The sequence below is a fragment of the Ahaetulla prasina genome, chromosome 15 (assembly GCF_028640845.1).
Source record: "Ahaetulla prasina isolate Xishuangbanna chromosome 15, ASM2864084v1, whole genome shotgun sequence".
In the NCBI taxonomy this organism is placed as follows: domain Eukaryota; kingdom Metazoa; phylum Chordata; class Lepidosauria; order Squamata; family Colubridae; genus Ahaetulla; species Ahaetulla prasina.
In genome coordinates, this window is record NC_080553.1 from 14405009 (window position 1) to 14423177 (window position 18169).

The 18169-nt window shown below is 46.9% G+C and overlaps 1 protein-coding gene across 2 annotated transcripts in view; it reads right to left on the reverse strand.

Moving 5' to 3' along the window:
* GCN1 (GCN1 activator of EIF2AK4) overlaps positions 1–18169 on the reverse strand; it is an 80733-nt gene that overhangs the window by 15404 nt on the left and 47160 nt on the right. For both annotated transcript variants that reach the window (XM_058158466.1, XM_058158468.1), the window contains exons 35-49: positions 17474–17595; positions 15601–15715; positions 13888–14067; positions 12577–12797; positions 11969–12037; positions 11486–11624; positions 10166–10362; positions 9143–9285; positions 7721–7838; positions 5400–5615; positions 4422–4586; positions 3296–3457; positions 2590–2682; positions 1422–1565; positions 672–941 (exon numbers count right to left, since the gene is read on the reverse strand). In XM_058158466.1, coding sequence (XP_058014449.1) covers positions 672–941; positions 1422–1565; positions 2590–2682; positions 3296–3457; positions 4422–4586; positions 5400–5615; positions 7721–7838; positions 9143–9285; positions 10166–10362; positions 11486–11624; positions 11969–12037; positions 12577–12797; positions 13888–14067; positions 15601–15715; positions 17474–17595 — 2354 coding nt within the window. The remainder of the gene's footprint in view (positions 1–671; positions 942–1421; positions 1566–2589; positions 2683–3295; positions 3458–4421; positions 4587–5399; positions 5616–7720; positions 7839–9142; positions 9286–10165; positions 10363–11485; positions 11625–11968; positions 12038–12576; positions 12798–13887; positions 14068–15600; positions 15716–17473; positions 17596–18169) is intronic.

The following is an 18169-nucleotide window of genomic DNA, read 5'->3' on the forward strand; positions in this document are numbered from 1 at the left end:
ATTTCAGACAAGTGGCTGTCCAGTCTTTTCTTAAAAACCTCCAGTGTTGGAGCATCCACAACCTCTGGAGGCAAGTTGTTCCACTGGTTAATTGTTCTAACTGTCAGTAAATTTCTCCTTCGTTCTAAGTTGCTTCTCTCCTTGATGAGTTTCCACCCATTGCTTCTTGTCCTGCCTTCAGGTGTTTTGGAGAATAGATTGACTCCCTCTTCTTTGGAGCAGCCCCTGAGATATTGGAACACTGCTACCACGTCTCCTCCTAGTCCTTCTTTCCATTAAACTAGACAGACCCAGTTCCTGCCACCGTTCTTTGTATGTTTCAGCTCTCCAGAACCTTGCAAATCCCACGCCCCACTAGTACTGATGATGTTACTCAATGTGGTAACGAGACGTCTACAAGAAAGCAACCAAGCTCAGAGAGCACTGAGGACTCCAGAGTGTTCCTCCTCTTTGCAAACCTTGCTCCCTGTTAATATTGATGATGTTACCCAATGTGGTAACCAGATGTCTGCAAGATAGCAACCAGGCTCAGAGAGCACCAAGGACCCCATGGCTCAACCCCGAGCTCCCAAGATTCTCTTCTACCCGTTTCAATATTGTCCGTTGCCCCAAAGCTTAACTCCTTCTTTCTTCTCTCCCCCCCCCACCCCAAGACCACTTCCAATCCTTACCTTGCTGATGGCGTTGAGGGCGTCCCAGCTTTCGTTCAGGACCACGGCGTTGGTGTCATTAAAGAGGCGGATCAGGCCCGAGACCAGGTTGCGCAGATGGGCTGTGTAGTCAGCCTTGGTCTTGGAACAGTAGATGTTGAGGATGATGGCCGCGGCTTGACGCCTTCCGACTTCGGCGTTGCGCGTCGTCTCCAAGAGATCCTCAATGATGATCCTCTGCCCGGCTTCGTCCTCCACCGACAGGATAACAGCCTGGCAGTTCAGCATCTCCTGCGATAAAGAGGTTTCCCACCATTCGTGGCTGCGTCAGAAGCTTTTCTGGGACTTTTGCTCGCTTTTATCATTTAGCCCTCGACTTACAACCGTTCACTTAGCGAACATTCAGAGTTACAACGGCGCTGCAAAAAAGGGACTTCACACATACACTCGTAGCCACCGGGATCCAAATTAAGATGCTTGGAATCTGATTCAGATTTATGACGGTCGCGCTGTCCCAGGGGTCACAGGATCCCGTTTTGCGACCTTTGGACAAAGTCCATGGGGTTAATTCAGTAACACAAGCGTTGTTACTGAATCAAGAGGTGGTTCACTTAACAACCGCAGCAAGGAAGGGGCCAAGCTTGCTCAGCAAATGTTTCACTTAGCAACAGAAGTTTTGGGCTCCGTTGGGGTCGTAGGCCGAGGACTACCTGTACTTTTGGCTGTTCTATGAGCAGCTTGAAATCAAGTTCATGCTGAAAACAAACTTGCCTGCTGTTCATCGCTGGTGCCAAGCTTCTCCTTCAGGGCGGACATCATGGCGGGCAGAATGACCCCCAAGTGCCGGGTGAGAGCATCGCCAGCAACCGAGGACAGGAAGGCCAGGACTCTGGTATTGACGGGAGGCGAAATAAGCTAAGGGAAACGAGAAAAGGTATTTGTATTTAATGTTGAAGGAAGAAAACCAGTATGACCATTTCTTTTTTTATCTGTCTATCTATCCATCCATCTATCTATCATCTCTCAATCTAATATCTATTTATCTATCTATCCATCTAATTTAACTATCTCTATCAATCCATCATCTATCAATCTAATCTATAACTTTCTATCAATCCATCTATCAATCTAATTTATCTATCTCTATCAATCTATCTATCCATCTAGTTTATCTATCTCTATCTATCTATCTATCCATCTAATTTATCTATCTCTATCTATCTATCTATCCATCTAATTTATCTATCTCTATCTATCTAGCTAGCTATCCATCTATCATCTATCAATCTAATATCTAGCTAGCTAGCTATCTAATTTATCTATCAAACCATCATTATCTATAAATCTAATATATATCTGTCTGTCTGTCTGTCTGTCTATCTATCATTATCTATCTATCTATCCATCTATCAATCTAATTTATCTATCTATATCAATCTATCAATCTAACTCTCTATCAATCATCTATCTATTTATCATCTATCTGTAATCAATCTGTCATGTATCTATTATCTATCATCTATATCTATCTCTCTATCAATCCATTTATCATCTATCAATCTCTCATCTATCTACCTACCTACCTATTTATCATCTATCTGTCATATCTATTATCTATTATATATCATCTATCTCTATCTCTACCTGTCTCTCTATGTCTCTATCAATCCATCTATCATCTATCTATCTATATCTATCATCTATCTGTCATGTATCTATCTATTATCTATTACCTATATCTATGTCTATCTACCATCTATCTATCTATTGATCTATCTATCCATTATCTATCTATCTATCTATCTATCTATCTATCTATCTATCTATCTATCTATCTATCTATCTAATTTCCATCCATCCATCTGTTAGATTTAGACATGGAAGAAGCAGAACAGGAAGCGAGCATCTTTTCGGACCGAAAGAAGAGATCCAAATGTACCTTTGGCACCAAGTAAGGCAACACAACTCGACTCTTCACAGCCATAACCTGCTTGAGACCATCCAGGGCGAACTCTGACGTTTCCTCACATTCCTAGAGGAAGAGAAGAGCAGGAACAGAAAGAGTTCATTAACTCTCCAAAGCGCCTGAAGGCAGGACAAGGAGTAACTGAAGAGATGGAAACTCTTCGTTCAGCGGAATGAAGATGTGGGTGCTCCATCACTGCACGTTTCCAAGAAAAAGAACAAAAATTGGAAAGCCCATTTGATCGAAATGGTAGGTCGGGTATATTGCTTGAGCAAGGGTTGGACGAGAAAACCTCCAAGGTCAATTCCAACTCTGCTCTTCTCTATTCCATGGAACCCCAAGCTCACCAGGTATCGCTGGGGTCCCAATTCAAATCCCACCAGCTGGGACCCTGAAGGACAGCAGGTCCCTTAACCCAGGGGTCTGCAAACGTGGCTCTTTTGTGGACTTCAACTCCCAGTGCTGGCTGAGGAGCTCTGGGAGTTGAAGTCCACAAGTCATAAAAGAGCCAAGTTTCCAGACCCCTGCCTTAACCCAATCAACGGCCAACATCTTGTCTAACGGACGCCCCTTCAAGCCAATCATCCAACAGGCAGAGGTTCATTGTGCCATGTTTCCATTCAACCCGGGACGTTCCGAGAGACGCCGTGGGATGTGGCCAGATGTTCACCATTCCTACCAGCTGTTTTAGCAGGAAAGGGAGAATGTCTTCCAGGGCCTGGAATCCAATGGTGGAGTGAAGCTGTTCGAATGTCTTGGCGGCCGCTTCTCGCACCTCTTCCAGAGGGTCGCACAGGGCCTTCCGGACGGTGGGGACGAGAGAGTCAGAAAAGCACAGCACCTGAAACGAGGAGCAGGAAACTGCCTTCAGAGCAGCAGCAGAAGAAGAGCTGGCGAGAATAAACGGGGCGGGGCAGAAGACAGGCTCCACCTCCTTCGCTTAAAACGAACAGAATATTCAGAAGAAGGTCTTCCCACAATAAACCACAGGAATCGGTTCCGGGATGCGTGAGGAGGGCCCAAAAATGAGGAGGACTAAACGAATTTTCCCCGTAAGGAATAATGTAGGGAGGGAGCGAGAATTGAAAGTGATAAAGGTAACAATTATAAGAGAGGGAGGGAGGGAAGAAGGAAGGAAGGAGGAGAGAGAGAGAAAATAGGATGAATGGGAGGGAGAGAGAATTGAAAGTGATAAAGATAACAATTATAAGAGAGGGAGGGAGGGAAGGAGGGAAGGAAGAAAGGAACGAAGGAAGGAAGGAGGAGAGAGAGAAAAAATAGGATGAATGGGAGGGAGAGAGAATTGAAAGTGATAAAGATAACAATTATAAGAAAGGGAGGGAGGGAAGAAAGGAGGAGAGAGAGAGAAAATAGGATGAATAGGAGGAGGAGAATTGAAAGTGATAAAGATAACAATTATAAGAGAGGGAGGGAGGGAAGGAAGGAAGGAAGGAAAGAGGAGAGAGAGAAAATAGGAAGAATAGGAGGAAGGGAAGGAAGGAAGGAAGGAAGGAGATTTGAAAGTGATAAAGAACAATTATAAGAGGAAGGGAGGGAAGGAAGGAAGGAGTAAATAGGGTAAATGGGAGGGAGCGAGGGAGGGAAGGAAGGAAGAGAAAATAGGATGAATAGGAGGGAGGGAAGGAAGGAAGGGTTAAGAGAAAGACAGAAAGGAGAAAAATTGAAAGAGATAAAAGAGAAAGATTATAAGGCAGGCAGGCAGGCAGGAAGGAAGGAAGGATGGTAGGTTACATACCCCAATCTTTTAACAACCCCTGGGAGCATCAGCAGAGAAATTCACTTACTGCATCCCGGCTGGTGGACTTCATGATTTCACTCAGGCCAATGCAGACCCCCTGCCTCTTGTCACTTTTTTCGGATCTGAGACCCTCTTCCAAAATGGGGATGATCTCCGGAAGAATCTTCTCCCCCAGCTTGCGGACGAGATCCCCCAGCGTCCGTGCTGCAATCTGCCCTCCCCACCGAAACAAAAGACACAGGTGAGCGTATGGAGTCAACCCAATCTTTGGCTGGTCATTTGCTCCGCTCGTCAAAATCGTGAATTGTCTCTCAATTCTCCGTCTTGGCCGTTTTACACCCCCCCCCCCAAAAAGGGAATTATCGACCCCCGTGCAACCTCGTTCTTACAACCGCTCATTTAGTGACCATTCGAAGTTACAATGGCATTGAAGACAGGGGACTTAGGGTTGTTTTCCACACTTAAGGCTGTTGCCACGTCCCCATGGACGAGCCAAATTGGGATGCTTGGCTGCTGATTCGTATCTATGATGGTCGTAAATTGAGGACTACCAAATTGGGAGTGCTTGGCCACTGATTCATATCTACGATGGTCCTAAATCGAGGTCTACCAAACTGGGATGCTTCGCCGCTGATTCATATCTATGATGGTTATAAACCCAGGACTACCAAATTGGGATGCTTGGCCACTGACTCGTATCTATGACGGTTGGAAATCGAGGACTACCAAACTGGGATGCTTGGCCACTGACTCGTATCTACGACGGTCGTAAATCGAGGACTATCAAACTGGGATGCTTGGCCACTGACTCGTATCTACGACGGTCGTAAATCGAGGACTATCAAACTGGGATGCTTGGCCACTGACTCGTATCTATGATGGTCGTAAATTGAGGACTAGCTGTACAGGGTCTTAAGACGAAGAGATTTCGGGCGGCCCGAAAGAAACAAAGACGCAGCATGTAGTTCGGAAAGGAAAGGAACTTCTGGCGGAAATAAACCAGACGGTTCACCAAACACTTAACTGTTCTCTTGTCCGCACAGGTACTCGCCAAAAATCCCAACAGGAGGCCGAAGAGAGTCGGCAGGATCTCACGCAGAGTGCGCGGGGTGTTGGAAACCACAATTTTCCAAACATGTAACGATGCCTGGCGAACAGCCAGCTGGGTATCGGAGCGGCCCATGTAAAGCCCAGCCAGGACTCGGTTCCTTCGTTCTACGCCGAGAGCGTTAATGATAGCCTGGAAATACACATTTTAATTAAAAAAAAGCCACTTTAAAAAAAAAATCAGAAAGGAAAGTAAAAGCCGTTATTTTCTCTTTTTTTTTAATCCCACCAAAACCAAAACATTAGTTTTGTTTCTAAAAGGCCAGTTAGATAAGAAGCTGCCAAAAAAGCCAACACAGTTCTGGGCTGCATAAACAGAGGGATAAAATCAAGATCACATGATGTGTTAGTGCCACTTTATAAGGCCTTGGTAAGGCCACACTTGGAATATTGCATCCAGTTTTGGTCGCCGCGAAGTAAAAAAGATGCTGAGACTCTAGAAAGAGTGCAGAGAAGAGCAACAAATATGATTAGGGGACTGGAGGCTAAAACATATGAAGAACGGTTGCAGGAACTGGGTATGTCTAGTTTAATAAAAAGGACTAGGGGAGACATGATAGCAGTGTTCCAATATCTCAGGGGTTGCCACAAAGAAGAGGGAGTCGGGCTGTTCTCCAAAGCACCTGAGGGTAGAACAAGAAGCAATGGGTGGAAACTGATCAAAGAAAGAAGCAACTTAGAACTAAGGAGAAATTTCCTGACAGTTAGAACAATTAATAAGTGGAACAACTTGCCTGCAGAAGTTGTGAATGCTCCAACACTGGAAATTTTTAAGAAAATGTTGGATAACCATCTGTCTGAGATGGTGTAGGGTTTCCTGCCTGGGCAGGGGGTTGGACTAGAAGGCCTCCAAGGTCCCTTCCAACTCTGTTGTTATGTTATGTTATGTTATGTTATGTTATGTTATGTTATGTTATGTTATGTTATGTTATGTTATGTTATGTTATGTTATGTTATGTTATGTTATGTTATGTTAAGCTGATGACCGTCTACCGCTGCACCAACAGTTTTTTTTTTAAATTTGAATTTATATCCCGCCCTTCTCCGAAGACTCAGGGCGGCTTACACTGTGTTAAGCAATAGACTTCATCCATTTGTATATTATATACAAAGTCAACTTATTGCCCCCAACAATCTGGGTCCTCATTTTACCTACCTTATAAAGGATGGAAGGCTGAGTCAACCTTGGGCCTGGTGGGATTTGAACTTGCAGTAATTACAAGCAGCTGTGTTAATGTCTTAGTCTGTTGAGCCACCAGAGGCCCTTACTGCACCTGTGTATCGTTTGTCAATGGCAAAGGGGCAGATAGGACAGCACTCCAGAGCAGGGGTCTCCAACCTTGGCAACTTTAAACCTGGAGGACTTCAACTCCCAGAATTCCCCAGCCAGCTCTGCGAGGCGAGCCGAGTACGTGCGTGCCGACCCACCACTTACGTGGCCCGGTTGTGAACAGGCCACGACCTGACCCTTTCTTTAACTTTTTTTTAAAATAATAATAATAATAATAATTATTATTATTATTAATAATAATAATTATTATTATTATTATTATTATTATTATTATTATTATTATTATTATTATTATTATTATTATTATTATTATACCGCCTTCTCCCGAAGGACTCAGGGGTGTACAGCCAGGTAAAACAAACAATGTAATATACAATTAAAATAATTAATTAAAAACTTATTACATAATTGGCCTAAAACTTTGGAACATAAAAACTAAAACCCACTAAAAATTACTAGTAAAAATTTAAAACCAATAAAATTTAAGCCAGCCCCGCGCGAATAAATAAGTATGTTTTTAATTCGCGGCGGAAGGTCCGAAGGTCAGGTATTTGGCGTAAGCCCAGGGGAAGCTCGTTCCAGAGGGTAGGAGCCCCCACAGAGAAGGATCTACCCCTGGGGGCCGCCAGCCGACATTGCTTGGCAGACGGCACCCTGAGAAGTCCCTATCTGTGTGAGTGTACTGGTCGGTGGGAGGCATGGGGTAACAGTAGGTGGTCCCGTAAGTACCCAGGCCCTAAGCCATGGAGCGCTTTAAAGGTAGTAACCAAAACCTTAAAGTGCACCCGAAAGACCACAGGTAGCCAGTGCAGTCTGCGCAGGAGTGGTGTTACGTGGGAGCTACATGAAGCTCCCTCTATCACCCGCGCAGCTGCATTCTGAACTAACTGAAGCCTCCGGGTGCACCTCAAAAGGAGCCCCATGTAGAGAGCATTACAATAACTTACTTTGGTAGACTGGGCTGTTCCAAAATTATCATCCTCGGACGCCGTCTCGGTTGTCATTTTCCCAGATACCCCTGAAATGTGGAACAGGAGATCTCCCAGCAACTGAACTGAGCTGTATCTGTTCGCAAAACACAAAAATGCGGATTGAAGGAAAAAGCAGGGCAATGGGGTTTAAAAACTGAGTGAAAGAGACCGGGGTTGTTGTTTTTTTCAGGTTGCCTGCGGGCAGTTCTCAAATTATGGCCGTCGCTGAAAGCGGGATTTCCATCCTTGAGTTGTTACAGACGTACGTCGGGTCGTCGTGTGACTGGACATGGTTTTTACAACCTTTTTGCGCGGTTATAAAAATTCAAAAAATTGAGTCACGCAGTCGAAACACGGCCGTGAGAATCCATACTAACCAACGGTATTTTGGGGCCAGAAATCCTAAGAAATAAATCGGCACAATACCGTATTTTTCGGAGTATAAGATGTATCTTTTTCCCACCTAAAACGGGGTGAAAATTTGGGTGTGTCTTATATACTGAATGTAGCCCCTCCCAGTGGCCCCCACCCTTTGGCCTCCGCCTCCCAGCAATTTACCTCCTTGCAGCAAGCAGCAAGAAGAAACAGCCCATTTCAGCTCCAGCACAGCCTGATTAGCACCAGCTGATTGTCCCCGACTCTCAGCTGTTTCAGGCTGCAGGGATTGCCATGGCCTATTGCTGTGCGGGCCTCTGCTGCTTGCTGCAAGGAGGTAAATTGCTGGGAGCAGATTTCTTTTGTTTGTTTATGTTGTTTATGTTTATTCAATTTCTATACCGCCCTTCTCCCGAAGGACTCAGGGCGGTTTACAGCCAACTAAGAACAATAAATACAAAAATTAAAAACAAATTTTTCTTGTTTTCCTCACCAAAAAAGGTAGGTGCGTCTTATAGTCCAGTATGTTTTATACTCTGAAAAATACGGTAATGTTTGCAGATGTTGGCTGTGAGTGTCCCAAAGTTTCTTTTTTGGAGAGGCAACTGGACTTTTGTTTGTTTGTTTTCTTTTGAAGACGTTTCGCTTCTCACCCAAGGAGCTTCTTCAGCTCTGATCGGATGGTGGGTGGAATGGAAGGATTGATATTCCTTGCAGAAGGAATTCCTGCGCCTGTGAAGGGCAGAAAACATCCTGCAGCCAAGAAGGCTCCGCACCCATTTGCACAATTTTGGTGATCTTGAGGACACAGATTAAAAACTCCAAATGGCCTCAACGACTCTCTAAAAGGATGCAAATGACCAGCGGTCTGCAAGGAGTATCAATCCTTCCATTCCTCACTGTCCAGTCAGAATTAAAGAAGCCTCTTGGATGGGAAGTGAAATGTCTTCAAATAAAAACAAGGAATTTCATTGTCCTCTTGGAAAAAGCTCCTGTGGCCAGGTTTGGAAGCATGGCTCGTACCTGATTCTCCAAAGGTCGTCGAAGAGGCCTTGTTCCAGCTGTGGCAGGAGCAAGGCGATTGCAGTCTCTGCATACATGCTTATAATCCTCTGCCCTGCGCGGAGGGCCGTGTCCCGCACAAACTCGTTCTCATCTGCCAGGGCCTGGAAAAGGGACCAAAAACCGCTTGTGAGCCAAACAATGCTGCAGCTAGACGAGCAGATGATGGATGAAATCCCGGTTTTGAACAAGGCTTTCGCCATGAACGGATCAAATGGTTTTTATCTGTACATTTGTATGCCCAACTTTATTTCTTTTACAAGTAAGATGATGAGATAGATAGATAGATAGATAGATAGATAGATAGATAGATAGATAGATAGATAGATAGATCGATCATCATTTTACGTTTACAAGTAAGATGATGATAAGAACATGTGCCCCAAAGACAAATTCCTTGTGTGTCCAATCACACTTGGCCAGTAAATAATTCTATTCTATTCTATTCTAATTTCTAATTTCTAATTTCTATTCTGTTCTACTCTAAATTCTTATTCTGTTCTATATTATCTTTTATTCTCTATTCTATTCTATTCTATTCTATTCTATTCTAATTTCTGTTCTGTTCTACTCTAAATTCTTATTCTATTCTATATTATCTTTTATTCTCTATTCTATTCTATTCTATTCTATTCTATTCTATTCTATTCTATTCTATTCTATTCTATTCTATTCTATTCTATTCTATTCCCCCTTCTCTTATTTCTCTCTTATTCTAACTTTTAATCATGTCACCCTGTATTAAAAGAAGTTTTCTTTCTTTCCTACCTAACTTCTAGTCGTGTCACCTACCTAAAAAAAGAAAAGAGGGAGAGAGAAAAGGAAAAGCAAATCAAAACAACAACAACAAAAAAGAAATCATCTATCCATCGTCTCTTACCCGCTTCAATATTCAGTAATACAGTAATATTCAATACTGCTATGCTTTTTTTTCTTTTTTTGGCTTTTCTCTCCATTACTCCAAGACCTGCTCCGGGGTCTTACCTTAAGGATGCAAGGTATAATGGGCCCAACGTAGGGGGTAAACTTTTCCCCAAAGGTAATAGGCAGGTAATTGAACATCATAATGTAACCGTCGCGAACGTGGGGAGCAATGTCCACTTTGCTGGCTGTAGCCACAATTTCTGGCATAAGTTTCTCCAGCTTCTCCACTCCCAAACCAGCCATCACCTCAGCCAAGCCTAGAACAGGAAAAGCATCCTTTATAACCAACAGATCAACAAATATAAAGGGAAGGGAAGAGGACAGGGAGGGAAGGGAAGGGAAGGGAAAACGACAGGGAAAGAAGGGAAGGGAAGGGAAGGGAAAAGGACACAGAGAGAAGGGAAGGGAAGGGAAGAGGACAGGGAGGGAAGGGAAGGGAAGGGAAAAGGACAGGGAGAGAAGGGAAGGGAAGGGAAGGGAAGGGAAGGGAAGGGAAGGGAAGGGGACAGGGAGGGAAGGGAAGGAAGGAAACGACAGGAAAGAAGAAGGAAGGGAAGGAAAAGGACACAGAGAGAAGGGAAGGGAAGGAAGAGGACAGGGAGGGAAGGGAAGGGAAGGAAAAGGACAGGAGAAGGGAAGGGAAGGAAGGGAAGGAAGGAAGGGAAGGGAAGGGAAGGGAAGGAAGGAAGGGAAGGGAAGGGAAGGAAGGGAAGGGAAGGGAAGGGAAGGGAAGGGAAGGGAAGAGGACAGGGAGAGAAGAGAAGGGAAAAGGACATGGAGGGAAGGGAAGGGAAGGGAAGAGGACAGGGAGGGAAGGGAAGGGAAGGGAAGAGGACAGGGAGAGAAGAGAAGGGAAAAGGACATGGAGGGAAGGGAAGGGAAGGGAAGGGAAGGGAAGGAAGGGAAGGGACAGGGAGGAAGGGAAGGAAGGAAACGATAGGAAAGAAGGAAGGGAAGGAAGGGAAAAGGACAGAGAGAAGGGAAGGAAGGGAAGAGGACAGGGAGGGAAGGGAAGGGAAGGGAAAAGGACAGGGAGAGAAGGGAAGGGAAGGGAAGGGAAGGGAAGGAAGGGAAGGGAAGGGAAGGGAAAAGGACAGGGAGAGAAGGGAAGGGAAGGGAAGGGAAGGGAAGGGAAGGAAGGGAAGGGAAGGGAAGGGAAAAGGACAGGGAGAGAAGGGAAGGGAAGGGAAGAGACACCAACTGAAGTGTTGTAAGATCTACCTGGACCTACATTTGTTCTTGCAAGCATTCCATCAAAGAAGCAGAACCTCGAACCCCAATATTCATAAACAAAATAAGGACCTGTAGGGTTTGAGTACGAAGCTATGGGCCGAGCCCTTTCCCCTCCCGCCTGTGAAATCCCCCCCCCGCCCCTCTTACCTTGCGCGGCCCCTGACCGATCGACCGAACTCTGCTCATACGTCAAGGTTTCCATCAGCCACGGCAGGAGGTCTTCAAAGCAAGATTCCCCCATGCCTTTCACCATGGCGCCCAGCGCCTTTGCAGAGACCGTCCGCACCTGAGGTTCCAAAGAAAAGCTAAGGTAAAGAGGAGGAATAGACCGTCTACAACAGGGGTCTCCAACCTGTGGGCCGCGGCCCCCTAGTGGGCCGTGAGGTTTTGCAACCAGGCCATTGTTAACAGCCAGCGAGTGAGCCGTCCACAGAGCATCCTCACTCGAGCCAGCAGCGGGACAGCTGTGCACGTACACACTCCATTCGCGTGAGTCGCAGGCGCTCGTCCACACCCTCGCGCAAATGGAGGTGCATGCGCGACGGACGCTTGCGCGAATCATGCCCTTTGCAGTCTGCAAATTCGGAAACAGGGAGCTCTGGTCTACGAAGAAGCGGAAGGCAAACTGACCTCAGGCATGGGGTCCAGAAGAGACGTTTTCAATCCAGGTGTGACACTAGGCAGGTAAGGAGCCAGATCCTGAGAGAGGGAGAGAGGGAGAGAGTGAGGGAGGGAGAGGGGGGAGAGTGAGAGAGAGGGGAAGGGAGAGTGAGAGAGTGAGACACAGAATGAGAGGGAGAGGGAGAGTGTGGGAGAGAGAGGGAAAGAGACAGAGACAGAGTGGGAGAGAGATGGAGAGGGAGACAGAGATCCAGAGACAGAGAGAGATTGAGAGAGGGGGGGGAGAGAGAGGGAGAGAGGAAGAGGGAGAGGGGGAGAGGAGACAAACACACAGAGAGAGAGAGAGAGACAGACAGACAGAAACAGAGACAGAGAGAGAGAGAGAGGCAGAGGGAGGGAGAGAAGGAAACATAGAGAGAGAGAGGGAGACAGATAGAGAGAGGGGGGGGAGGGGGGAGGGAAAGAGAGAGACAGAGAGAGGGAGAGGGAGACAGAGACAGAGACAGACAGACAGACAGACAGACAGACAGACAGGAGGCAAGAAGTGAATCGGAGGAATGTCTTAAATTCCTTTTTGGAAGCAGATGGAATCTTTACTTCCTCCTCCCTGGCCTTACCTTCTGGTCCGTCAAGGAGTACATATTCCCGATAATCTGGGCGGCCATTTTCCGGGTGTCCGTCGATCGGTCCTGAAAAGCCCTCTGGACTATAGGCATGATGAGAGCCAAGGACGGAGCATCGATGAAGTGGACAAATTTGGTGTCCAGCAAAGTTTGCAGGCACTTCTGGGTCTTTCGGGATGGGTCGGTCAGGGCGTCCAACAGCACAGGTGCGATGGCTGTTTAGCGGGGGCAAGAGGGGAGAGGGGTGGAGAAGGAAGAAAGCAAAGACACACAATTGTGAGAAGACCATAGGCTTGACCACTGGCTCGTAGGGGTCAGGTGACCGCTTTTTGCGCCCTGCTGACAACCGAAGTCAATGGGACTCCCTAGATTCGCTTAACACCCCGGTTACTAACTCAACGGCTGTGCCGCTTCACTTAACGGCCGTGGCAAGGAAGACTGCAAAACGGGGCAAAGCTCGCTTAGCAACCACCCACAGAAATGCCACTCCCCATTTTGGTCATATGTTGAGGATGACCTGAAATGAAATGTTCTATCTGTTGTGACTCGTCCTCCCTCCTCTCCTCAGCCGGGCCCCTCCCGTCTCCAACCGGGCCTGTTATCAGACTCCGAGTCTGATAATGAAGATGAACGGCCTGTCATGCCTCCAGCCCCCGGCCCTGGCCCCATGCCCGGGGAAGATTCCAGGAGTGAAAGGAGTAGCCCAATAAACTTCACTCATACAGCGTGTGTTCCTTTGGCTCAGCCGTCAGAACAGGAAGCCAGCCAGGTGTTGGAATTGTTCGCGCTTACTCCTTCTGACCCCTCCCTTTCCCAGACGCTGACAGCAGATCCAGCTGAAGACAGTTCAGTGTGGGAGGACCCTTGCTTCCGGAGATCTGAGAGGCGACGCCAGCAGAAGGAGGGGTGGGGCAGGCCTGGATAAATGCTGAGTCATGGAGCCACACTCCACAGCCTATATAAAGGACCTGCTTTTGGCATTCCAACCTTGAGTCAAGTAAAGTCTTATCTAGTTTGCTGATATCAGACTCTATCGCTGAAGTCACAACTTGGACTCCTGCCTGCCCTGATAAACCTCGAAGGAACTTGGCAAGCTGCAGAGGCTCCGTTGCCAAGTTTGTTACGGACTTCCTTGACTCGTTCGTCGGAGTGGGGGGTGGGACACGACACTATCATTCATCTTGGCACAATGAACTCCGATCCGTTCAACTTAAGCCAAATTAGTCAAGGGGGGGGAGGGGGAGAAAAACCAACCATCCGTGCAGACACAGGTACCCAAAAAAAAAACAAAAAAATCCCTCTTACCCAAAATCTCAGGGTTCCTGATTACGGAGCCGATTTGCCGTAACGCCTGTTGACCGGCTTTCTGGACCTTCACGTGAGAATCCGTTAGCACCTCCGTGAGCTTGGGCACGATGTTCGGCAAGCAAGAAGACAGCTGCTTGGGAGCACAGTAAGCCATGGCTCCCAAGAGCTCTACCGACCCTGGGGAGCGCATGAGAACAGAAAATGACCCAACAATGATAGCATGGGCAAAAAAACCCCCACTTTGGATATACTTGTTGTGCCTCGCCCACCCTCCTCTCCTCAGCCGGGCCCCTCCCATCTCCTGCTATCTGAGTCAGAGTCTGATAATGAAGAGGAACAGCCTGGCATGCCTCCAGCCTCCAGCCCTGGCACCATGCCCAGACAGAATGTCAGGAATGAGCAAAAAAACCTCCCTCCTACAGCGTGTGAGCATGAAGCCAGCCACGTGCTAGAATTGCCGGCAGCAGATCAGGAGGACAGAAAGTCACAGTGGACGGATCCCCACTTCCGGAGAATAGAGAGGCGACGTCAGCAAAAGGAAGGGAGGGGCAGGCCTAGATAAATGCTGAGTCATGGAGCCACACCCCATGGCCTATATAAAGGATCTGCTTTTTGGCATTCCTTGAGTCAAGCAAAGTCTCATCTGGTTTGCTGAAGTCACACCTTGGATTCCTGCCTGCCCCGAGAACTCTGACAGGAATTTGGCAAAGCTGCAGAGGCTTCGTGGCCACGCTTGATACAGACTTCCCAGACCCGGCCGTCGGAGGGGGAGGGGGACACGACAATACTATAGAATTAGACCAGGGGTGTCTGTTGTGACCCAGGCCCAAGTAGCTAGTAGTAAACGTAGTCAGTTCAAAAACAAAGACTTTATTAGAACAGCTGAGAATTAAACTCATTCTCAGCGTTGTCCAAACTAAATCAAAGCAAATTCTTCATAACACAAGTCTTCAGTCTTATCATCAACCTTGGTCTACCAAAGGCTTTTCTTGGCAAAAGTTCAGAAGCAGAAGACGCCGACAAAGAAATAAATGCAGGAAGACAAGGCTATCAACGTTGTTTTCCGGCAAAGAGCCCAAACGTCGTTGCTGGTCTTTTAAGCCTTATGGGAGGGGCCAATCATCTCATGGCCTTACTCCCGAGTCGTCCTCTTTGCTTGAGCTGCTCTTGCCTTCTGGCAGCTCTTCTTGTGCGTGCATTAGGAACAGGCTCCTTCTGTTCCTCTGCCTCACTACTATCAGGTTCTGGAGTCCACACATCACTCCCAAATGGCCCTGCCCCCTACCTCCTGGAACTAGTTGACCATCTCAGACCACTGAGCCTCCAGTGCCGGTACCTGGCCTTGCAATCCTGCCGGTTTTCCCTCTGCTTGGAAAGCCTATGCTCCTAGTCCTCAGTGAGGTGCTTCTGCAGAGCCTCCTTCTCGGCCAGATCCAATTTGAACTGAGCTGTTTTGCCAACTCGTTCTCCTTGGTGGCTGCTTAGCTCCAACAGCTGCGTCCTGCTGGGGCCCTAAGGAGCCCAGGCGGGCAGGCCAAAAGGTTGGGGACCTCTGGTCTAGAGGGATGTTTCTAAACTGCTGGCTCTTTGGCTTGCTTGAAAAATCGTGTCTTTTCCTAAACCTGAGATGCTGATAGCAGTCTCCAATTTTTCTTTTTTTAAATATATATATATATATTTAAAAAATATATGCCAGGCACAAATTTTTACCAGCTTTGGTTCTCCATGAATCCTCCTCAAGAGCAGCTAACAAAGAAGGCAGCACCAGCTTGACTCCGTGGGCGCTTAAGTTGCTCATCACGGCTTTGGCACAATCATCTGCAGCCTTGTGCAAAAATAATAATAATAATAATAATAATGGGTGGGGGAATCAAAATCTAACAGTAAGCTAAGAGGAAACAACAGTCTAATCAAGAAAACACCAAGACCATTCCCACTGTCGGAGAGCACTGACAGGGTGAGGCGCTGGTATATAGAAGTAAGAGGAAACCCCATTTCCTTCTAGCACTGATGATGTTACTTAGTTGGGTAATGAAACGTCTGCAAGAAAACCCAGGGCCCCACAATACTCCTCCTCCTCCTCCTCCTCTTCTCTGCAAACCCCATTTTCTTCTAGCACTGATGATGTTACTTAGCTGGGTAATGAAACGTCTGCAAGAAAATATCGAAGCTCGGAGAGTACGAGGACTCCACAGTCCTCCTCCTCCTCTCCACAAGCTCCACTCCCTTCTAGCACTGATGATGTTACCTAGTTGGGTCATGAAACGCCTGCAAGCAAAAGCACCGAGCTCCGAGAGCACCAAGGACCCCACAAATCACAACCTGACTCAATCAACTTCAAGCTTCAATGGCCAGCACGAAGCAGAACCTGCTCAAATTATGTGGAATTATACATCACATCCAGCCAGGTGTTATTTTACAGGTTGTTTGTTGGAGAAGCTACAGTTGCTTGGGTCTCTCACACTTCATGTTACAAGCACAGCCGATACGCTGCTATGGTGAGGTTCTCACAGGGCATTTAGTCAAAATCACAAACTTGTGTAAAGGCTTTTGATAGGAATGCCAACTGTGACAGCGTGCCTACCGATAGCATGTAACATGCTAGTCGTTGGTTGACCTGCAGAACTAGCTACATGGTTTATGTTGTGTCTCGTCCGATCTCACCGCAGCTGGGGCCTTCTTATCTGCTTCTGAACGCTGAGGAATGTCCTAGTATGCCTCCCGGCCCCAGCCCTGGCTCCATGCCCAGACAGGCTGAGGAGGAGGAAGCACCTCCAGCCCCCAGCTCTGGCTCCATGCCCAGGCAAACGGAGCAACTAGACCCCTCCCCCTCCCCCACAGCATGTGAGCCTGAGGGAGGTCAATTGCCAACAGCTGCAGACTGGAGTGACCCTCGCGTCAGAAGACTTGATAGACGGAGGCAACAGAAGGAAGGGAGCGGCAGGCCTGGATAAGTGCTGAGTCATGGAGCCACACCCCATGGACTATATAAAGGACCTGCTTTCTGGCATTCTCTGAGTCAGGCAAAGTCTAAACATATCTTGCTGAAGTCACTTTCTGGTCTCCTGCCTGCCCTGAGGACTTTACTAGGACTTTGGCAGAGCTGCAGAGGCACGCCTGATTCGGATTTCCCTGACCCGGCCATCAGCGGAGGAGTGGGACACGACAGTTTATGAACCACAATGGCTAGATTTACTCAACCTGGTGAACTCTCAAGTCCATCAAAGCACTCGACCATCATCTTCTTTTAATGACCCCATAATCCCATACAGAGTGGAGTCTGGGCAACTGAATGGAGCCAGCAGTGTGTTTTTAATGGCCAGTACGGAGTTTTGTTCAGCAGATATATTTTCTCAGCGTGCCCAGAGACAGAAATAACTGCCTCTACCTAGGATCGAACTGACAGCCTCCTGATTGTGAGGCGAGAGTGCCGCCTCTGGGCTACCGCCCCTCCTCCTCCATCAAAGCACCCGATGACCTACCGGAACCTCTGAAGCCAACCAGAATCTGAGCAGAACCAGCCAAGGTTCTGCAGAACCCAAACTCCCTAGTTCTCTGGGACTGCCGGCCAAGGATGACTTACCTCCCGAACGTACTGATTGCCGTCTCCGAAACAGAGCAGTAAGTGTGGCAGGACGTGAACCACATAGGGCTCAAAAAGCTTTCCCAGCATGGTGCAGAGCATCTCAAAGGCGAACAAAGCCCCTGGGATAGAAGAGAAGAGAAACAGCTGCCTAAATATTTACCGACAAAGAAATAAAGGGAGACTAGTATAGAATCTACTTCAAGCTATTTAGCTCTCGTCAGCTAGCCACACCCCTTCTGGGATTCGAACCTGCATATTAGGTAGATGTATTAGAGGTAGAAAGTAGAAATTGGGAAAACATTACTATGTGCAGTGCTACAAAATAAAATACATTATAACTACAATGTATATCTTAGAAGTTGAAAGATTATCATCAGCTATACTTAAACAGTATTATAGAATAGAATAGAATAGAATAGAATAGAATAGAATAGAATAGAATAGAATAGAATAGAATTTTTTATTGGCCAAGTGTGATTGGACACCCAAAGAATTTGTCTTTGGTGCATACGTTCATCAAGAATTCTAAGGTCCAACACGTAATGATAGTCATAGGGTACAAATAAGGAATCAGGAAACAATCAATATCAATATAAATCGTAAGGATACAAGCAACTAAGTTACAGTCATACGGTCGTAAGTGGGAGGAGATGGTAATGGGAACGATGGGAAGATTAATAATAGTGAAGACTT